Source organism: Erpetoichthys calabaricus, chromosome 1 (assembly GCF_900747795.2).
Source record: "Erpetoichthys calabaricus chromosome 1, fErpCal1.3, whole genome shotgun sequence".
In the NCBI taxonomy this organism is placed as follows: domain Eukaryota; kingdom Metazoa; phylum Chordata; class Cladistia; order Polypteriformes; family Polypteridae; genus Erpetoichthys; species Erpetoichthys calabaricus.
In genome coordinates this window covers 330510399-330532779 of record NC_041394.2, presented here as the reverse complement: position 1 = coordinate 330532779, position 22381 = coordinate 330510399, and the positions used below count along the sequence as shown (strand labels likewise).

The 22381-nt window shown below is 39.2% G+C and overlaps 1 protein-coding gene across 1 annotated transcript in view; it reads left to right on the top strand.

Annotated features, from left to right (window-relative positions):
* The first annotated feature begins 11509 nt into the window (after positions 1 to 11509).
* Positions 11510 to 22381, top strand: part of LOC114666753 (zinc finger protein 721-like) — a 207283-nt gene continuing 196411 nt past the window's right edge. Inside the window, exons 1-4 of the mRNA XM_051924990.1 lie at positions 11510 to 11612; positions 13777 to 14372; positions 17419 to 18199; positions 18245 to 18508. Of these exons, the coding sequence (XP_051780950.1) occupies positions 13811 to 14372; positions 17419 to 18199; positions 18245 to 18508 (1607 nt within the window). The 5' untranslated portion in view covers positions 11510 to 11612; positions 13777 to 13810. The remainder of the gene's footprint in view (positions 11613 to 13776; positions 14373 to 17418; positions 18200 to 18244; positions 18509 to 22381) is intronic.

Genomic DNA, 22381 nt, shown 5'->3' with positions numbered 1-22381 from the left:
GGGTATTGAGGGGGGGTTGGGGGGTCATGAGGTCGCTGGAAAGGGGTGTGTGGCACTCCTGATATCTATGCAAAAGGATGCAGGTCCAAGGCTTTAAAGTCCTGGTGCTTCCTGTCGTGCTATATGGTGGTGAGACATGGACACTATTCAGTGACCTGAGACGAAGGCTGGACTCCTTCAGCACTGTCTCTCCTCAGAGAATCCTTGGTTTCCGCTGATTTGATCTTGTGTTGAATTAGTGGTTGCTCATCCCAAATGAGGCACATTATCTGCATTGTGAGGGAGCGTCAGTTACGGCACTATGGCCATGTGGTGCGATTCCCTGAGGGTGATCCAGCTCGTAAGATCCTCATTGTTGAGGGCCAAAGGGATGCCCACGTATCACCTGGCTGGGGCACATAGATGGTCATTTCTGGGGAGTGGGACTGGACTGTATGTCTGTTTGGGGGGTTGTCAACCGGGATCCTGAGCTGTTTCGTCATGTGGTGGGTGTGCTGTAGAAGTGCTTGCTCCCTAACATGACCTAAACTGACATGTTTGAATTTTTTGTATCCTCAGTTCTCACTTCAAGTCCTACTGTTACATGTCACTGTGAAGCAGACAGCAGCTCTTTATCTGTACCCTTCAGCTCCTCAGATAAATCAAAGAAATTAAACATAAAAGTAGCTGAACAGTAACATAACAGTAGCTGAAATCCAACCTGATACAAACCTAAAGTTTTTGAACAATTATGAGGACACACATTAAACACCCAAAGGAGTGCCTGGGAAAACCTGTTTGTCTCTCATGTGGGGATCAAGGGATTCCAAAACAAAAATGTGGTATTGCTAAAAATGATTTTATTGTGCCATGAAACAAGACAAAAATCAAAACTCAGTTCACAGGGCACTTCATATGAGGAGTGTTCTATAAATACTGTCCATTAAAAGAACAATAAATAATGAAAAATCAGTTTCTTCTTTCTTTCCTTGTGACATTAGTTCTCAAGTTTGAGTCTTGTGCCCTCCCCAAAAAAAACAGCGTAACATTGTCTGCCTGCACACACAGCAGATGCCAGTACTTTCTAAAAAATGCAGAAGCTCAATAAATAATTAGAATTCTGGTAAATGCAAGAAAGAGAGCATTTCTCTTCTTGAACCTACAGTATCTGTTGTTGGCCTGTGTGACGGATGGCCAAGGAGTCCATGCCTGGCTGGGATGCACCTTCACCACATCTGCCAGGGGTACAAGGGTGGGAACCCCAGTATCTCCCCCTGGACACTAGATGGCAGCCTCCCTGGGTTGCAGTGGTGCTTCGAGGGGGTTGGAGTTCTGTGCAGGTCTGTGGGGTTCGCAGGCGCCGCCAGGGGGTGCTGCAGCAGGAGCTGCTGGCCCCTTTTGGGCACTGGTTTTGCCTTACCAGGAAGTGCAGCCGGATGTTGCCAATCAATCACCTGGAGCACTTCTGGGTACCCAATAAAAGGGAGCTAGCGACCACCACTTAGCGGCTGGAGTCAGGTGGAGGTGGACAAAGCTTGCTGAGGAGGAGTGGTGGAGGAAAAGAAGAGTGCTTGGTGTACTGTACTGTGTTGGGGACTGTGTTGCGGCTGGAGGGATTACAGGTAAGACATGCCCTCCAGCTGAAGAAAAATAAATAGTTTGTTTTATTTTACCCATGCCTCCGTGTCAATCTGTGTTGGGTCAGGTGCTATATAGCATCTTGTTACACCTGCTAGTATACTTAAAGCTCAGAGGGAAAAACACTTTTTAAAAATGTATATGTAGTGAAATACTGCTTCACATTCAGGACTTTTTGCTTTGTTTTTGACTACGATTTTTGAATCTTTTTATTAATTTGACATTTACATATTTTCTGACTGGCTTCTGCCTGCCTACCTACTACTTTGCTGCCTGCTCCTTATTGATAGATAGATCATTATTTGTTTGAGGAATTATGGCTTTTTAGCCAAGATTTTTAAATAAATACATACATAGACCGTGAGTGTGAGGGATGGCCAAGAGCCTTACCCAGCTGGGATGCACACAACCTGGAAAAGACAGGGGGAGGCAGCTTGCGCAGGGTTTTGTTCACTCTGGGTCGCTACATAGGAGCCCCCTGGGGTATCGCATAGCCACAGATTCCCACAGGGCATCTTGGGAAATGGAATTCATAGTCTCAGCCCTGTTGGGCTCTGTGGGTCTTGCTAAAGGGTGCTGACGGGTTTAGTGAGCCCTACTTTATCGGGCTCCAACTTCTGCCAGAAGTGCTCCCAGGTGTTACAAAAAAGGAGCTGCCTGTCTGAACTCCAGGAGCCAGAGTCAGGAAGAGGAAGATGAAGCTTGTTGTTAGGAGCAGAGAAGGAAGAGAAAAAGAGATGACAAAAAGATGACAGTCATGCAGTGACTTATAACAGTGACTGTGACTGTTGTTGGGGTTGTGGTGTGGGAAACTCTTCCCATAAGCTTTTCACACAGATAAAAAGCGTTTGTATTTGGGAACTTTTGTCTGAGCCTTTTGTGTCAGGTGTTTGGGGAGATTCAGTGGCCCCTGGTGACCACAGTAGATAAGTATGTAAGTAAATCAATAAAAAATAAAAACACACACACACACTGGAATTACTATAAAACAGGAATATTAAAAAGAAAGAAAACCTCTGACTTGGTTGTCCCAGTTTTTTGTTTTGAATATTTATTTATTTACTTTGCATTTTTCCCTTCATTCCCCTGTTTGATCTTAGTTTATGCTTATTCTATTTTCTGTAATTTTACCTCTTTCTTTATAAATTTAGGGCTTTCAGAAGTTACATCTGTTAACTGGCTGTACAACCACCTAATCAATTTGCATTTCATTGCTTCAATTGCAAAGTCTCATCACCCATCAAATAATATAAAAAATGTAAATGTTGATTTCCTGTTTTAATGTTATATATAATAACATATTCAATCTGAATTTGACTGTCCTTGTGTGACTGCCATGCCTTTACATAAATCACACATAGCAAATCTGTCCCTGAGATATTTTGAGCAGTTATATAAAGTAATTTATAATGTAACTGAAGACATTAATAAATGTAATTTAAATTTCATTTGCTCTTCATTATGCAGTGTTTTGTGCATATTCTGTTATTCTATTTGAGTTCATTTCACAATTCTCTGATTATTCCTCATATGTACTGTGAAGAACAAGCACCTGTGTGGGCATCCAAGCTAGGATGGGGTAAGGTTACCTACCTGAATGGGAGGCTGGCCCATTGGAAGCTCAAGAAGAAAGACGGGGTGTTTCCTACCTTAGCCAGGGAGATTGTAGTAGATGCCAATTTGGAGCTGAGTATGCTGGGACCTTGGCAAGGTCAAATCAAGAAATAATACCCTTCTGGGACGCCAGTGTCATAGAAGGACCAGAAGAGACAACTGGTCAGGGCGACATGCTCCCCGATACATTAGGTGGCAGCATCCCTGGGCTGTGCTACCTGTATGGACACCAAAAGGGTATGTTAAGAGCTATAGTCCTATGGTACAGCCTCGTTGGGTTCTGGGGTGCTGCCAGAAGGTACCATGAGGGTTTGTGATCCCTACTTTCAGGGGCTTCCACTCGAGACCAGAATGCTTCCATCGGGCCATGCCCTAGCACTAGAAGTACTCCTCGATCTAAGATAAAAGAAACTGCACAACCTCATCCATGTAAGTTGGAGGAGCAGCTGGAAAACACTCACCTCGGAGGAGTGGAGAAATAAGAGAGAAAGAAAGACAAGGAGAAGAGAATATTTGTGTAGACCCAACATATAAGAACCTTGTTGCAAGGTACACTGGTTAATAAACCTGTTTTATTTGAACCTGGAACTTGTGTTTGGGACACAGAACTTGGTTCCAAATGTATATTTTGCACCTTTTTTTCTACTTTATAGGTGAATCAAGATAATTTCATAATTGTTATTCTCATTAGATAGATATTATTGCATCCTGCTTGTTTTCCTTACGTTAGTTAATAATAATCTTAATACATAATTCGCCGGCCTACTCACTCACTCACTCACTCACTCACTCACTCACTCACTCACTCACTCACTCACTCACGTCCGTCCGAAGCTGAATGCGCAGTTGCCTTCTGCGCCGCTGCCTGAAAAACCTTACGAGATCGAAATCCAACCCCAACATCGTGGCAGGCTGCGGATTTAGCCTATGCATTATACAACTGTCTTCAACAGGTACATTCATGACTTAAACATTTCAAAGTTCGTCTCACTTCCAACTTATACAAATGCCTCTAAAGAGAAAATATGCTTCATCGCGGCAGGCGGTGGATTTAGCCTACGCATTTCGGGATTATAATTCTGAAATCCCAAATCCTTCCGCCCAGGCGTAGGATATTATCTCCGATCACAGCCAATCCTCACACTCAAAATAATACGTAAGAACATATTATTAAGTACTTTCAGCGGGCGAGTGATGTGAAGGTGCAAGTTAAAGATGGGCCACATCAAGGGAAATTACTACCAAACAGTGAGAGTGTCTTCACAAAAAATGTAGTCTACAGAGAGATTTTACAACTTTAGTTGCATACTGACAGGCATCCAGTATACAAAGAAAAAATGTTGTCATAGATAGCATGTCTTTTTTAAGTGTACAGTATTTTTTGCAGTGATAAAGTCATACATATCCCAAACCTCTTAGTTAATTATCATTACTTACATCACTTTCTTATTTATTTCTTACTTATCATTTGTTCTTCATACACTACTGACACAAACTCGTGCCAGTTTCATCTTATGTTGTCGAAACAGGCTTTTTGTCTAGTAATAATAATAATAATGACTTCCTGAAACTTCCCTTGTATTCTGATTTAAAGCAAAAAAGTTGGTGAATGTTTTAGAGTTTTAAGAATACAAATTAAGTTACACAAAATATTTTAGATGTGCTTAATTCCTGCTACAGTCACATGAATGCCAGTGCCTATATAGAGAAGGAGCGTGATGTCAATCTATAATATCTGGCCCATTACAGGTGTACCTATAGATGACTTGGCTTTTGAGATATTCAGTTTAGCCAATTTTCGCCTGATTTCTCAATTGCCATTTCTGGCTAAAATATTAGAAAGAATGATTTATAATTAATTGGTTGATCACCTTAACTCCAATATTTTATTTGAGATCTACCAATCTGGCTTTAGGCGTTATCATGGTGTTGAGACGGCCCTCCTGAAAGTATTCAATTACATCTCTATTATTACTGACTCAGGTGGCGCTGCAGTCCTTGTCCTCCTTGACCTGTCCGCTGCCTTTGACACTATTGACCATGAAATATTGCTGTTGCAGCTTGAACACCTTTTTAGGCTTAAAGGGACTGCTCTTAACTGGTTCAGGTCATATCTAACTGGTAGACACTTTTCAGTGACTTTAGATTCCTCTTTTTCATCTACTGCTCCTCTTAAATGTGGTGTTCCTCAGGGATCCATTTTGGGTCCTATTTTATTCTCTATATACCTTCACCCTATTGGAGCGATTTTTAGGAAATGCAACATTTCTTTTCACTGCTTTGCTGATAATGTACAGGTTTATATTCCCATCTGCAACTCTGTAATGAATCAACTGCACAACAAGATCCTGGATGGCTAATAATTTTCTTGATCTGAATCAAAATAAAACGGAGGTGCTTATAGTGGGTCCATCAGCTAAAGCCCAAATTGGTCTTGGACTTCTCTGCTCTTTCTCTGTCTTTTGCAAGTCCGCAATCTTGGTGTTATCTTTGACAGTAACCTCTCTTTTGAGAAACTGATTAATTCTGTAGTCAAGAGTTGCTTTTTCCAGTTTCATCTTTTAGGTAAGATCAAGCCTTTTTTTATCTTCTAGGGATCTTGAGGAAGCTACTCATGCTTTTATTTTTTCTCGCCTTGATTACTGCAACTCGCTGTATTCTGGGATTAGCAAATCCCTGATACGCAGGTTACAGTTGGTCCAGAATGCTGCCGCTTGCTTTCTGGTTTAAAATCTTGTTGCTAGTTTTTAAATCTTTACACAGGCTTGCTCCTGCCTATTTATCTGAATTGTGCGTTTTACATCAGCCATCTAGGGTACTTAGATCTTCTGGTCAGTTGTCTCTTGTTGTCCCTCATACCAAGTGTAAAACTAAGGGGGACAGGGCCTTTACAGCTGCTGCTCCTTGCCTGTGGAACTCTTTACCTCATTACATAAAGGAGTCGTCTACCATTGAACTGTTCAAAACAAGACTAAAAACTCATTTCTATTCACTTGCTTTCCATGACCTTCAGTAATAGTGATGGTTTCCTCATTGTGATTATGTAATCTTACTTCTATTTATTATTTACTAGCAAAATACCCGCGCTTCGCAGCGGAGAGGTAGTGTGTTAAAGAGGTTATGTAAACATATATATATACATATACATATATACATATATATACATATCTACATATACACATATCTACATATACATATATACAGTACATCCACATATATATACATATATATATACACATATCAACATATATATACACATACATATACACACATACATACACACACACGTATACATATATACATATACACATATCTACATATACATACATATACACATCCACATATATATACATACACATATCAACATATATATACACATACATATACACACATACATACACATATATACATATACACATACATACATAGTACGTTGTAACACGGGCTGTGATTGTTACGTGGGAGGGAGACGACAAATCACAGCTTCCCGCTTTCTAATTGGGCCTGTGATTGGTGCTTTGACTGATGCCCAGATCCCACAGTATCTCCCCTTAGGAGAGGCGTTAGGTAAGTGTAATTGAATAGCAGTGCTGCAAGTTTAGCTTTACACCTGTTTTTAAGGCTTATTGACTGAAAGGGGCTTTCATGAAAAAAGTTAGGGCTTTGCTACAGGATACACCCTCCACAAGTTAAGGAAGTAAAAATAAAGGTATATATTTCTGTTTTATTTAAACCTTTTAAGTTTGTATGCGGGCGGTATGGTGGCGCAGTGAAAGGTGCCAGTTAGGAGACCTGGGTTCGCTTCCCTGGGTGGAGTTTGAATGTTCTCACCGTGTCTGTCTGGGTTTCCTCCGGGTACTCCGGTTTCCTCCCACAGTCCAAAGACATGCAGGTTAGGTGCATTGGTGATTCTAAATTGTCCCTGGTGTGTGGGTGTGTGCGCCATGCGGTGGGCTGGCACCTTGCCCGGGGTTTGTTTCCTGCCTTGTGCCCTGTGTTGGCAGGGATTGGCTCCTGTATTTAGGATATAGCAGGTTGGATAATGGATGGATGGACCTTTGTATGCATAGCCCCATTTGCCCGTTTTCGTTTTTTTTCTTTCTTCAGTAATATTTCAGCAAACCCGGAGCGTGTCAGTTCAAATCCTGGTACTGACACCACTGTGTGACCCTGAGGAAGTTACTTCACCTGCCTGTGCTGCAAAAAACAAAAGTAATGTAACAAATTGTACCTCAGATGTTGCAAGTTGCTGGAATAAAGGCATAAGTCAAATAGATAAATATGTATTATACACATAGGAACTATTCATTTATTTTCAGTTAAGTCATCTGCAGCAAACCTTTATAAATGAGGGTTTCTCCTTTTTAGATAGTGCAAACTGTTTCTTCTTCATTGAGGTTTTCTCTTGGAGAGCTTTTTTCATTTCATTGAAAATTAAAGCAGCAGCTGCCAAAATATGTAGCTTTCTTATTAATTTTTCAACATTCTGTAAAATAACTTTATAAAGTAACAAAAGGTTTAAATACTGGTTATCCTTTTACACTAAAATATTACTAAAGAGATACAAAAAAAGTAAAATGCATATGTTCTTTTTCTTTAAGGAGATTAAATATTACTGAAGAAAGAAAAAAAAAAACTAAAACAGCCAAATGGGGCTATGCATACAAACTTAAAAGGTTTAAATAAAACAGAAATATATATTTTATTTTTACTTCCTTAACTTGTGGAGGGTGTATCCTGTAGCAAAGCCCTAACTTTTTTTGTGAAAGCCCGTTTCAGTCAATAAGTCTTAAAAACAGGTGTAAAGATATTGACAATAAGCTACGCAAACCCACCAAGACATGGAATCGTTTAAATCAAGTATCATTACATCTTCCTTTCTTAAAGAGAAGTAAGGCAGTACTTATAAGCTTAGTAAAGTTATACATTTCAAATGCTACTTCGATAAACTTTATCACTTCAAATAACTGAACTATCCAGAACATTTCAGGCATACATCCAACATCCATGTATAAAAAGCACAACTGTTAAAGGAATTCAGCATTTCTTAATTGAAAATGTTCCTTTAATCCTCAACATGTCTCAATGAGTCGTTCTGGTGGTTTTACTTGACGTTTTGATCTTCTGGTTAATTGTGTTTGCAGCTGAGATGTTCTTTCCTGATTTATACTTGTTTTCTCGTTAATATTTGTTTCGCTGGTGTTAGTGTTCTGATTAGAGGTTATTGGTCCTTTGATGTCTCGACGGTTTCTTCTTAGAACAGCTCCTATTATGCAATTCCGTCACATACTGGTCTATTGTTTCTCCGCTTTTCTGGAAACATGTAAAAAACTTGTGCCGCTCAAACGTCACATTGCGCTTTGGGTTGCAATACGCTTCGAATTTTTTAACTATTTTGTTCAATTTCATATTGTCTCCATCTTCTTCAAACTGAAAATTGTTATACACCTCTAGCGCCTCTTCGCCAATTACATGTAGAAGCATAGACGCTTTCATTTTTTCACTTTTCCTATCTGCTTCAATCGCAGCAAGATACAACTCGAATCTCTGTTTAAATCTTTTCCAATTTTCAGCTGCATTTCCCTTTAACTGGAGATTTGGTGGGGGCTGTAATCCTTCCATATTTTTTTTTCTCTTTTGCTAGAATGTCTTAGCGCTTTCTGACCACGTTTTTGGGTTACTCACAGACACGAGACTCGTTCAAAAGCTGAACCTCTTCTTCACATTCCTCTTCCAATCCGCCACTTCTGACACCATATAGTGATCTTGTTAGGTTCGTAGTTTAATCAATACACAGGATTGAAAGATATAATAACTTTTTAATAGACAGACTTTAGAGACATTTACTGTACATGTTACTACTCATTCTTTAGTTCACGCCCATTCTCCTACTTGCATCCGCATTCACAGGCATTACTAATCATTCTGTAAGTATCCCTTAATAGACCTTACTAATCAACTATCATTACAAAATCCAACGTGGTTTGTGCCCTTCAGAATGAAAACAGTTTGCATTTACTTTTTTAATAAAAGGCGAGCTTTTAAGCCTGAGAAATCACCCCGTAAATGCACACGTTTAATTGCACATGTGTTAATATGTATGTTTACACAGTATTAAACCCACCAAAACATGGAATCATTTAAATCAAGGCGCTGCGCTACCTTCTTCCAGATCGGCCCCAAGGCATTCATATTTTTCCAAAGCAGTTGTGGTCTCCATCGGCATCTGTAGCTGAGTCGAAAAACACCATCCCATACTATTAGTTAACGATTAACACATTTCTATATGTATTGTAAGCATACAATACAACTGATATGTTGCGCTTATTTATCTGGTGTACCAACATTTTTGCGCGTTTAACGGCTGAAATCCAACGTGGTTTGTGCCCTTCAGAATGAAAACAGTTTGCATTTACCTTTTTAATAAAAGGCGAGCATTTAAGCCTGAGAAATCACGCCGTAAATGCACACGTTTATTTGCACATGTGTTAATATGTATGCTTACACAGTATTAAAAGACACTCAAGGCAGGGGGAGTGTGGGGGTTGACGGAGAATGTTTTCTTCAGCACTCTTTGGGGCTCTTCCTTGTTTTCAGTTCACGTGATTACGTAGGAGGCGTGATGACGCAATACGCGACTCCGTCTCCTCCATTACAGTATATGGACAAAAAAGAGATTCCAGTTATTACCATTGCGCTTTGAATTTCGAAATGAAACCTGCCTAACTTTTGTAAGTAAGCTGTAAGGAATGAGCCTGCCAAATTTCAGCCTTCCACCTACACGGGAAGTTGGAGAATTAGTGATGAGTGAGTGAGTGAGTGAGTGAGTGAGTGAGGGCTTTGCCTTTTATTAGTATAGATTTTATTTATGTTCATTCATTTTATTTCTATTTATGTTAATTGTATGTTTTTTTCTTCTTTTATTGTAAAGCACTTTAGCCACAGCATTCCTATTTTGTTTTAAATGTGCTATATAAATAAATTGACATTGACAGTTTAGAGAACCACCAATTTGTGACCCTTATACTTTGGAAGAACAAGAGGACACAATAAGAAGGGTTAGTGGTCCTGTGGACAAACCCCATATAATTGAATTTTCAAAAAATAAACAAAATATGATTTAAAAGTATAAATGGTAAAGTCTCTTCAGATGCAAGTCTGGTTCTGATTGATGGTTTCTGGCAGGCAAGGCGGACCCAGGCGGATGGACACTGGAAGTGACGCAGGTGGTGAAAAAAACGTCAATTTTCCGGTCTGCAGAGGGAGAAATTAAGAAGGTGTTATGACACAGCGCCAACCCTTGGAGCATAGGAGAAATATCATCACCGCCAGAGCCTTAAAATGTCTCCTAAGTGTACATGCCGCAGCCTGTATGAGAAACGGACAGGTTGAGAGTAATGCTATGTACAGCATCTTTAATCTTAAATGTCTCACTTCTGTTCCTATTAGAGTAGGGGTCTCTAGACTACAGCCCACCGTCTGATGCTGACACAATATTAGCATTGAAGGTATTTAAATGAGGAGACAGTCTATCTTAGTTGTTCCTAATGGTTAAGATGGGACATGGTTGAGTTACTGTTGCTGACACAGTGATGTCCATCGATCTTAAATGTTGGACTCCAGTTCCTATTAGATATATTCTGATCAGAATAATGCAGAAGAAGGAGCATGTTGGGATTAGTGTTGGTGATGCAGCAAAGTAAATCTTAACCATAGTTTTATGCTGCCACAATTTAAAATATTCAGATGTAAAAGTTCTATGCTTTAACTTCTGCCCATGAGGACAGCAGACATGTTGTTGTTAATGTTGTTGATACATTGATTTACATGTCTGACATGAATGTAGTTTAAAAGCTACGCTTATGCTGCTTCACTGCCTACTTTATGAGATATTCAAATTGGAAAAGTGATGTTTGCGCCTATGCTTGAGTACAAAACACCCAAAGTAAGGTCAGTGCTGCTGACTCCGTGATGCGCATTATTTATGCCTGACACCTTTGTCCATTAGACATTTTGTTGACTATAATTTATGACATTTGATATTATATTAAGAAAATGTAAATGTATATTATCTTATTATGAAAGAAAGAAAGAAAGAAAGAAAGAAAGAAAGAAAGAAAGAAAGAAAGAAAGAAAGAAAAAGAAAATCCGCGCTTTTAAAATATTTTTGTTAATTGATTGGGTGTGTACTGGCGACGTTAAAGGTACCTTTATTCTGAAACATTTCGTTGCGTTCTGGACCGGATGTTGTCCTTTTCAGGTGCCTGTGAGTTTCACGTCATACATCGCGTTTCTACTCAGCGACCACTCGAGGGGTGATGGTGCTGCGTCGGTCGATTCGTAGGGTGCATTTGGAGAAGCACGTCACAGAAAGAGAAAAGGTGTGTTTTTTTAATAAAACATTTGTATCAGAAAAAAAAAAACACAATGCGAAAAGAAATGACACAACAGCTCGATTGCAGTCACAGACAGGAATCGCAGTCACCATGGGACGCGTGAAGGCTCCTCCTGTCCTGTGGGGTCTGCTTACATATAGACTGAGTAGCGGTGTACATGTGTTGGTTGAAGCGCGCACACCGGCGAAGAGACAGAGTATGTCTTTCTCAGGGGTCTTGTTTTTATACCAGATCTGCCTGGCAGAGCATGCCAGACGATCCCCAGTTTTCTTTCTGTCCAGGGCTCACCTGACTTTTTACGCTTTATATCAAGTCCCGGTTTTATTTTTAATTCGTCCTGGTAGCAGCCGCAACTCTTCATTGGGGGGGGGCGTGTCCAATGCTGGTATTTTTCATAAACACAGTTATGAGACTTTTAAGTGTAATATGCATTATTGGGTTTTGCGGATTAAATTTGATTCACTGCTAGTTCAAACCATTAACATGATAGATCAGCCTTGAAATTAGATGTAATTGCTACTCTCTTTGGACCCCAAATATGCTGAGTGCAGTGAGTAAATATATTTAATGGCGATGTAAGTTAAACATATTTAAATAATAATAATAATAATGAGTAAATAGTATAGCTCTGTTCTTTATACAATATGAGACTTGCAGAGTGGAGGTTTGGGAAGTAAACTCGTGAGCCATTTTAATAGCATGAAGGACATTTGTCTGCAGAGCCCGTTCTAAGATTTTTTCCTGTCCAAGCGAAATTGTAAATGGTGCCAACGCACCCCCTTTGCTTTGAGAGAAATCATCACTGGCAGACCTGGAGACAAGACTGGGGGCAGCAAAGTATTTAGGACCTCGAGTTCACAATTTGAGAATCTAAGACATATACGCTCTTGAGGGGTGCCATTTCAGAAAATAAGTATGCATTAGTAGTCTTTATTGTTGCTTTTAACGTTTCTCAAAGTTAACTTTAAAAATACACACATTTTTGCTAAAACTACGGTTGAGTTTCTTATCTATTTTAACTACCAGCTAAACGTGTGCCTTTTGACGATGGCAACAAACTGACATTACAATAAAATGATTATCTTTAAATTAGAAACTTTACCCATAATTCCTATTTACTGTATGCTCGTGTATGCAAATAAATCAATTTACCTGTCCAAGAAAATGCACAGCCCCTTTGGCGTGCGCAAAGCGAATCTCACAATTGGTGGTGAGCAACAGAGGACGATATCGGCTGTGGTTTAACACAAGTTTTGATGTGTGTCTATTTGGGAGACGATCATAGTTTGGGTTAAATCAGCTTTTAGCAGTTCACTCAAGAGCTACTGTCCTGATGCCTTTTTGACCGTTTAATTTTATTTCGCTATGTCTGTCTCTTCTATTCCACAGTTTGAGGATTATTATTATTGGCATCATCATCATTGTTGTTGTTGGTCATCAGACGTTAAGACCGAACGTCTATGCGAAAATAATATAAAACAATATAATTGTACATTCGCTTTGAGTTCGAGTATTCGTAGGTCTGTATTGTTTAAAAAATGTTGCATCTCCCAAAGCCATTTCTGGGCAACAGATTATGATAATAATAATAATTCTTTGCATTTATATAGTGCTTTTCTCACTACTCAAAGCGCTCAGCAATTGCAGGATAAGTGCCTTGCTCAAGGGCCCAACAGAGCAGAGTCCCTATTGGAATTTACAGGATTCAAACCGGCAACCTTCCTATTGCCAGTGCAGATCCCTAGCCTCAGAGCCACCACTCCGCCAATGGTGTGCTGTACATAGTGCAGGTGTTGCTGAGGTGCAGACCATAAACATTTCGTTGTGCTCCACAAATGTTAAATATTTTTATAAATAATGAGAAAGAATCAAACAGAGTGTGCAGAAGCCATTAAAAAGCCGAGCAGGATACCGAGCTGTATAGAAGTCTCAATTGGTAAAGTAAAAGTCCAGATCAGTTGTGTGTAAACTTCACAGCACGTTGGCTTGTAGCACCATACCATGACTGGTTTATGCTGTTTTAGTCAATGCTGAGAATTTTTGAGAATTGTAGCTTGACAGTAAGCTCCAGAGGCAGATTAAAAGGGCTGACTTTAGTGTGTTCAGTGGTTTTTAGTCCCGAGTACATTCTATTCTGTTTTGTCGACAGAGAAAAAAAGTGAGTCTGCAATTCCTAGTACCAGATGTACAAAATGGAGGAGATGTGGCCGACTGTGCAGGAGGCACTTCAGAGAGGTTATCGATATGAAGAGGTGGTTTCAAAAACAATGGGTATTGACGGGAAAGGGGAAAATCCCTCACTACATAAGAGCCTCTTCTTCATGAATGTCATGGATGAAGAAAGTGTGGATATTAAGGAAAAAGACTGGGAATGGCGATCAGTTGACCATCAGCTGGTGAGTCTTGGCATTAAGAAGGAGGTTTGTGAATGGGAATCTGAGCACTCTGGTGTTAAAGAAGAAGATTTTAATTCAGGGGCAGTAAATGTTAAAGAAGACTCTGAGCCCATATTTCATACCTCTGATTTACACAAAAATGAAATTGTAAATGGAGTTAAGGAAGACGATGTTAAATCGGAGCCGGGCTCTCCATATCTGTGTCCATGTGAAGATGTGCCTGTGTCAGGCCTCACACTGAGTGGGCACCATTCCCTAGAGATTTATTCTGTCCGTGTGAAGTCTGAATCTTTGGAGTCTTGCCTGAAGAGGCCTGAGGTGGCATCCTGTTCAAGTCGGGCAGAAGAAGGTAGGTGTGAGAATCAAAAAATGTGGACGTGTGCATCAGTAGGCTTTGTGCCCTAGGAACCAAGTTACCCAAACTACTCTGTAACATTTCAGCAATTATTTACCACTCTGATGATGGTCTTTATGATCATAAAATAGGTCATTACGATAGCAATTGATGAGAAGAATTCATAATTAATTAGAGAATTACATTATTTGAAGGTTCCTCTAGAGCACAGGTGTCGGAACTCCAGTCCTGGAGGGCCGCAGTGGCTGCAGGTTTTCATTCTAATCATCCTCTTCATTAGTGACCAGTATTTTGCTGCTAATTAACTTCTTTTGCCTTAATTTTAATTAACGTGACTCAGCCCCTTTGTTGTTTCTTTTTCCTTAATTAGCAGCAAAACAATAATGAGACACAAAACGAGCTGCCCAAGACACTATCCACAATATCTGAAAATAAAGAAAGGTGAAGGTATCAGTAAGACTGATCTCTCAGATCACCAAAACATTTTGATGGCGTTCTTAGAAAAAACAGAAAATCAACAATTTTGGAAATGTCTGCTTTGGCAGAATGAGAGCAGCAACAAGCCATGGAATTAAAGAAAGAGTTTAATTAACAGCAAGAATTTGCTTCTCATTAAGAAACTGGTTGGAGTGAAATTGGTTGGAGTTTGAAGACCCAATTTAGCTGGTCATCTGTTGGGTCGTTTCACATCTCATTTCTGTTTGGCTGCCATTTAATGAAGAAATGAATCAAGTCAGAGTACTGAATCCTTAATAACCGAGCTATTAAAACAAAGGGCAAATGACGTAATTAGCAGTGAAAACTGGTCACTGATTAGGAAAAGGGTTAGAATGAAAACCTGCTGCCACTGCGGCCCTCCAGGCCCGGAGTTCGACACCTCTGCTCTAGAGTGCTGCCTCTTTCTCTTGCACAATTTGGCTCTAAAACTAATCAGCATATCATTATCTCATAACAGGCTTAAGTTTCGAGTTTGGTATTTTTCATATTCCAGCTGTTTTAGCTCTAGACCGCCCTCAAGAAACTGTGACACAGACACCCATCATCAAGATATCAATGTTTTCAGTATCAGGAGACCCTAAAACATCGAGATGCGTTGAAAGCTGGAGATCGAAATTTTTGACAAATCTAAGGTTATGGTGGGAGAGGGAGCAAAGCAAAAATGAAATAACATAAACCTAATAAAATCATCATCAGATGTTTAGAAATGAGCAGGTAGTTTATCTCTTCATAATCTACTAATTTAATATTCTTTCCTGAAAATGTGTAACACTGACTGCAATATGAGAATATTAAGAGGACCCAGAAGAGGTTGTTCCTTACTGCTGTGACCCATTGTCTCCTCATTCGGAGCTGAAAGACTGCAACCACAGACTTATTCTGTCAACACCTTAACATTTTTTATACAACTTGGACTTTCATTTCTAGCATTGGTGTAAATTGTAGCTTTCTCGAGTAAGACAGGGTTTGCCATGATTTATGCATTTCTTGGTTCCATTTGCACTGCTGATCTAAAACAAGAAATATTGGTCCCTGAATGGCTTTATTCATGACAAAACATTTAGATTCATGCATAAAAACTAACAAAATGTTTTCTATGTCAGAAATAAAACTAACAAGTCAAACAGATACTGTAAAAAAAATCAAACACTCACCCCTACAGTTTTCTGAAATGTGGGGTTCTCAAGTGTCAGAGTGTGGTAAAGCTTTTTATAACTTTTTTTTTTTAATCATTTTTTTCAAAATGTAGAGCATAACAATGGAATGCTACTCAATCCAACAAATAATATATAGAAACAACTGTTTTCCCTGTTTTGATTTTAAAGTAAACAAAGGAAAAGTAGAAAGACAAAGGAAAAATATTAAAACAGCTCTTCACTCTTATCAAAAATTCAGTCTATTCCTGAATAGTGCTATTTCTGTTCTTAAGTATAATTTTAGATGTACATTTATTTGCTTAGCTGTCACTTTTATCCAAAACGACGTACTCAACATACTCAATTAAACCTCATATCTGGAGGACTGTTTGTGAGCAAGTGTTACATGACAAAGGTACAAAATTGAACATCACAAGTGAAGAGCTCTGAACAAAAAAGGTTACAAAAGCTAAAAGCAAATATCAATTAGACTGAAATTCACCAAAAAAGAGTCTTCAAATGCTTTTTAAACCTGTTGAGAGGCTCAGAATTTCTAATGGAGGTGGGTAGCTCATTCCACCACTCAGGAGCTGCACATGAAAGGAGTATGGACTGAGATTTGATACCACGCAGAGGTGGCATCACCAGACACCATTAAACAGTAAACCTGAATGTTCAAGGAGCATAGGAGCTTTCAAATGTCTCCATGTACATAGGGGCTGACCAACGGACTATGTAAGCAAGCTTCAAGGATTTGAACTTAATATGTGCCACTACAGGAAGCCAGTATAGACATCTGGAGAGAGGAATTACGTGTGCCATCATTTGATTTGTTATGAAATCTGATTAATCCACTTCCAGTTTGGTGTTAGGTTCTGTCCCCTATCACAACAGCATCAGGTGCAAGACAGGAAGCAGGCCTGCATGTGTGAGTATGCCTTGAATGAATCTGTCACATTCACTCACATTACAAACCCACACTTCTGTGGCAGCAGTTAATATAAACTCCACATCTTTGAAATATCAGACGAAAACCCATGCATATGTGAGGAAAACTTCTCATACGTAGTGACTGGGCAAGGAATCCACCCAAGAGCTCTGTACAGGCGTACTAACCACTACACCACCCATTGTACAGCCATTTATTGAATATTTTTCAGTGACATGTTCATCTTTTGTCTTTTTCGGCCTCATTGAATCAGTGTTTCAATACTACTCAACTGAGTGTGTTCCTGGGTAAAAAGTAAATCTGTCACCAAAACAATGAATGTACCAGGTTGGTTTGTTAAGAGCTGGGTTTAGCTGAACCAGAGTAAAGCATTCTGTACTAGTGAATTGCTTCTTGTGAGATGTCTTTCTAAAATTCTTATATATACATAAAATTGGGCATGTTTGTATTTCTGCAGGTAACCAAGAGAGTGCCAATCTTTCCATGTCTTCATTTATTCAGTACCCACCTCAGCAGATACAACCAAATGAAAATATGAAGATACTGACATCTGGCTCAGAATATTTGACCCCGGCCACTTTACAGCACAATTATCAGACTGTTATGAAGCTAGCAAGAACAAACCCAATCAACACTCAACCACAGGAAAATACAACTTCAATAGGTTTGTATATCAGCTTAGATGGGGCGATGTCTTTTAAATGCACAGAGAAGTGGAGTGATATGAATCAGAAACCATATTTCTGTTCTGAATGTGGAAAACATTTCTCCAACAAAACCCATCTTCGTACCCATGAAAGAGTTCACACTGGAGAAAAGCCATATTGCTGTCCTGAATGTGGAAAACGTTTCTCTCAAATTAGCAATCTTCATACCCATAAAAGAGTTCACACTGGAGAGAAGCCATATTGCTGTTCCCAATGTGGCAAACACTTCTCACAAGTAAGCCACCTCTACACACACAGAAGAATTCACACTAATGAGAAGCCATATAGCTGTTCTGACTGTGGAAAACAGTTCTCCAAAAATAGCGACCTAAAAATCCACAGAAGGATTCACGCTGGAGAAAAGCCATATTGCTGTTCCCAGTGTGGCAAACGGTTCTCACAACGAAGTCATCTTCGTGCACACATAAGAATTCACACTAGAGAGAAGCCTTATCGCTGTTGTGACTGTGGCAAACAATTTTCACAAGTAGGCCATCTCCAGACGCATACAAGATTTCACACTCGAGAGAAGTTGTGTTGCTCTTCTGACTGTGGCAATCAATGTTCTTACAACAGACATCATACTAGAGAGAAGCCATTTTGTTGTTTCAATTGTAATAAGCGATTTTCAACCACTGACCTGCTTCGAATCCACTCAAGAATTCACACAGGGGAGAAGCCATATTGCTGTTCTGAATGTGGAAAACGTTTCTTTCAAAACAGCAACCTTCATGTCCACAAAAGAGTCCACACTCGGGAGAAACCATATTGCTGCATGGAATGCGGCAAACAGTTCTCACAAATAGGCAATCTTCAGAAACACATGAAAATTCACAAGGGGCAGAAGCAGTGAAAAATATCTGAGAAACTCTTACTGGCTACTCAATTCTTCTTTATTAAATTTGAATGGTGGGCTCCCTTTTTGATAAAATCGCTATCAAATATCATCCAGGCAAAAATGCTTTCACAGTTTGACATCAGTGCATAAAGGAGATTCACAGTGGCCTGCGTGTCTTCCAAAACAAAAAAGGTGCACACCTTTTAGGAGGGTAATGGTGGTGACACTAGTGAAACTTCACTGTGTGAAGAATCAATCTGCCAATGGAGTGCCCAGCCAGATCAAGTGAGTTGCTATTCCAACCACAATAGAAAATCAAAACTCCTTAAATATACAAAATATACATATAAAGATACAGTCTAGAAGTCTGATGAGGATAAAATCTTGAATTACCACTTCAGGACAACAACTCCTGAGTTTCCAGCTAAAGACTCTGTCAGGAAGGGTTGTACAAAATCCAAATGAGTAATCATCACATTAAAAACTAAATAAATAAAGAGTGCAAATAGAAGGCATTTGATTGGAGATTTTTTTTTTAAAAAGCAGAAATTAGAAAATTTAAAAATTAGGAAGGAAAAGACAAAGCTGTGAGACTTGAAAGAGAAAAGATCTGATGTGAGAAAATGAGGATGGGATGAAATATGATGTAGCTTTTATTTCAGTGCCAAAAAGATTAACAGACATAGGATTTTCAAATAATGATACACTTTAACTAATCAAAAATTATTTTTGTGATGCAATCCTTTTGCTTCTGTTGCCTCCATTTTAGGATACTTTTGTTGCGGGTTGGTGTGCCATTACTAGACAAAACAACCATCAACAAAATGGTAGGAGAAAAAGAGGATGCCACAAGAGAAAGTAATTTCCACATGGAAGCAAACAATGAAAGTAACCAGTAGATTCCTTGGCTTCCAAAACCATGTACCTTACTGAACTCATTTTTAGAGACGAAGGAACATGTGAACTGTAAAATCATAAGTCAGGAAATTACAATTTTCACCTCATAGTCTTTTACTCCTTATGTCTGTTGTACTTCCATTATTTGACAAAATAGAATCTTGGTCAGCAAAAATAGGTCCAGAGACATTCTTGTAAGGATATTAGGTATAGGTAAGGGGAAAGAAAAGAACTAAAGAATCCAATAAGGGAAATTATGTTCTTACTATGACAGATTGTTGGTGGGCTAAATGCAGTTTCTCAGTGATTAGATTGTGCCCGTCCAGCTATATTAATGCATGGGAACTGAAAACACTGCATGGTGACCCAAAGAGAAGTGGGGTTTTCGTTAACTGGTATAGTTTTCTATTTGTAGCCCAATACCTACCCATCTGACAGGGTGTGCATTGCTTTTCTGATTATCTCAACTTGACGATAAACCTCTTGACTTGGCATTCACAATGCATGGTGCAAATCATTCCTGCTGTTTTTGATAGATGCACTCAAAAGGTCATTCAGCAAGATATTTGATGTGCCTGTTTATTCCAAGGTGGCAGTGAGTTGCCTAGCTGAATTTAATAAAAGAACAAAGTCAATGGGAGAATACTTATTTACAAATTAACTAACTACTTAGTTAACTTCAAATGCTAGCTGCAGAGGTTGGGGTGAGGGGAAGCCACGTTGATTTCTTTATTTAAAAAAGGCTTAGCGCCCAAAATAAAGGATGAGCTGGCCAGTCATCATGGGGGTAACACTTCAGATGGTATTATAGCGCTGGTGCTAAAAAGTGTTTACTTGTCTAGCAGAATGGAAAATAGAGAAATTACAGAAATAACGATGTTTTATTCACACTCGCCTAGACAGGAAAAACAATGTAGAGCCCATGGAAGTGGGAAAAACACAGGGCTGTGGAGTCGGAGTCGAGGAGTCGGGGTAGGAGTCGGCAAAACTGGACAGACTCCGACTCCTAAAAATACAGCAAGTTCAGATGTCCCATTTCACAAACAATAGTCATAATTAAGTACTTCTCTGATGTAAGAATAAAGCCCAGTGCATAGTTGTGTTACTACTAGTGTGAAGTTCAGCTGAGCTATTATACAACCTGACATTCACATATTGTAATCTGGATTATGGTACACTACAAAAAGTGTTTTCATTTTATTTCAGATATAATGTGTCTAACAAGTTCATTTGAGTGTAAACAAGTGTAATGATGTAGGTGGAGGTGTGTGCTATGGCCTGATGTGTGTTCAGGGGTTCTTGTCTTTTGTTTAACTGGCCAATACGGTAGACAGTCAGCTTCCTAGCCAGTAGTTCTGTGGTTAAATGACGTGTACGTTGCCTTCCTTCAATCAACATGGAAAATACATTAGCATATTAAACACAGAGGAGTTGGAGTCAGAAATACCAGAAAGTAAGAAGTCGAAGTCGAAGGATTTATCTACCGACTCCACAGCCCTGGAAAAAATAGCTTCAGTTTAAAAGAACCACAACACCGTGTTAGTGAAAAATGATGCTTTTATTGAGGCATCTTGGACATTTGGCAGCAGAGTGCCCAAAGCAGCTGAGCAAAGTTGCGGAAAATACTAAATAAAAAAGAGTCTTGAGCCTTCATTATATTACTGAAAATCAAAAATGGCCATTGGTTATTGGCACCTATAGGTGAAGCTCCCATGTGCTTTCTTCAAAGCATCATGGCAGACTAAAGAAATCTAACAGACAGCTTCCTTTAATCAGTTTGGCTAATCTACATAACACATTTCAATATATTTTAATGTTCACCAACCAGCTTTAGATAAATGGTATACTCTAGAAACACACCTCTGAATTAAGCATTATATGAAGCCCCGATTTAGCTAAACATTTTAAAAGTCCTAAGTACAGCACATGAAATAAAGACTTCTCATATGTAAACTGTTATCACGGAACAAAGCACATAGTTACATAATAATAATAATAATAATACATTTTATTTATATAGCGCCTTTCCCATGCTCAAGGCACTTACAGAATAAATAAAGAACGGCAGAATATACAGTATATAGCATTGTACAAACCAGATAAATAAACAAAGAAGATTAAGACAGTAAATTCTGAAAAAAAAAAAAAACAGACAACATAATTGATGGTCTCGCACACACACACAGGTTACATGAGCATCTTGACAGAGAAGTAAACTGAGAGAAAGGTAATAAAGTCAAGTAGAGCTAAAAGCCTTCCTGAACAGATGAGTTTTGAGTTGTTTTTTAAAAGAATTCATGGAGTCAGCTGACCTGATTAATTTTGGTAGGTCATTCCAGAGTCTGGGCGCTATACAGCTGAAGGCCCTGTCACCCATGGAGTGTAGATTAGTGACGGGCACAACAAGATTACCAGAATCAGAGGACCTTAGTGGGCGGGCAGGCACATAGTGATGGAGAAGGTCACTGATGTAGTTTGGCGCGAGGTTATTTAAAGCTTTGTAGGTTATTAGTAGGATTTTATATTCGATTCTGTAGGACACAGGGAGCCAGTGAAGGCGGAGCAGGATGGGTGTGATGTGCTCGCTGCTGCTGGTTCGAGTAAGGACTCTTGCAGCTGAGTTTTGAATAAGCTGGAGCTGTGATATAAGATTAGAAGGGGCACCTGCCAGTAGGGAATTACAATAATCGATGCAGGATGTGATAAAAGCATGGACAAGTTTCTCAGCATTAGAGAAGGAGAGGAAGGAGCGAACACGGGATATGTTACGGAGGTGAAAGTAAGAAAGTTTCTTAATGTGATTTATGTGGGCGGAATAAGTGAGGGAGGAGTCAAAAATGACACCAAGATTTTTTACAGTAGAGGCAGGTCTGATGAGATCACTGCCAAGATGGACTGGGAAGGAGCTCATTTTATTAAGTTGCATGACATATATGATCTCATTTTCTAATCTACAATGTGCTTGTACAAATAAAGTC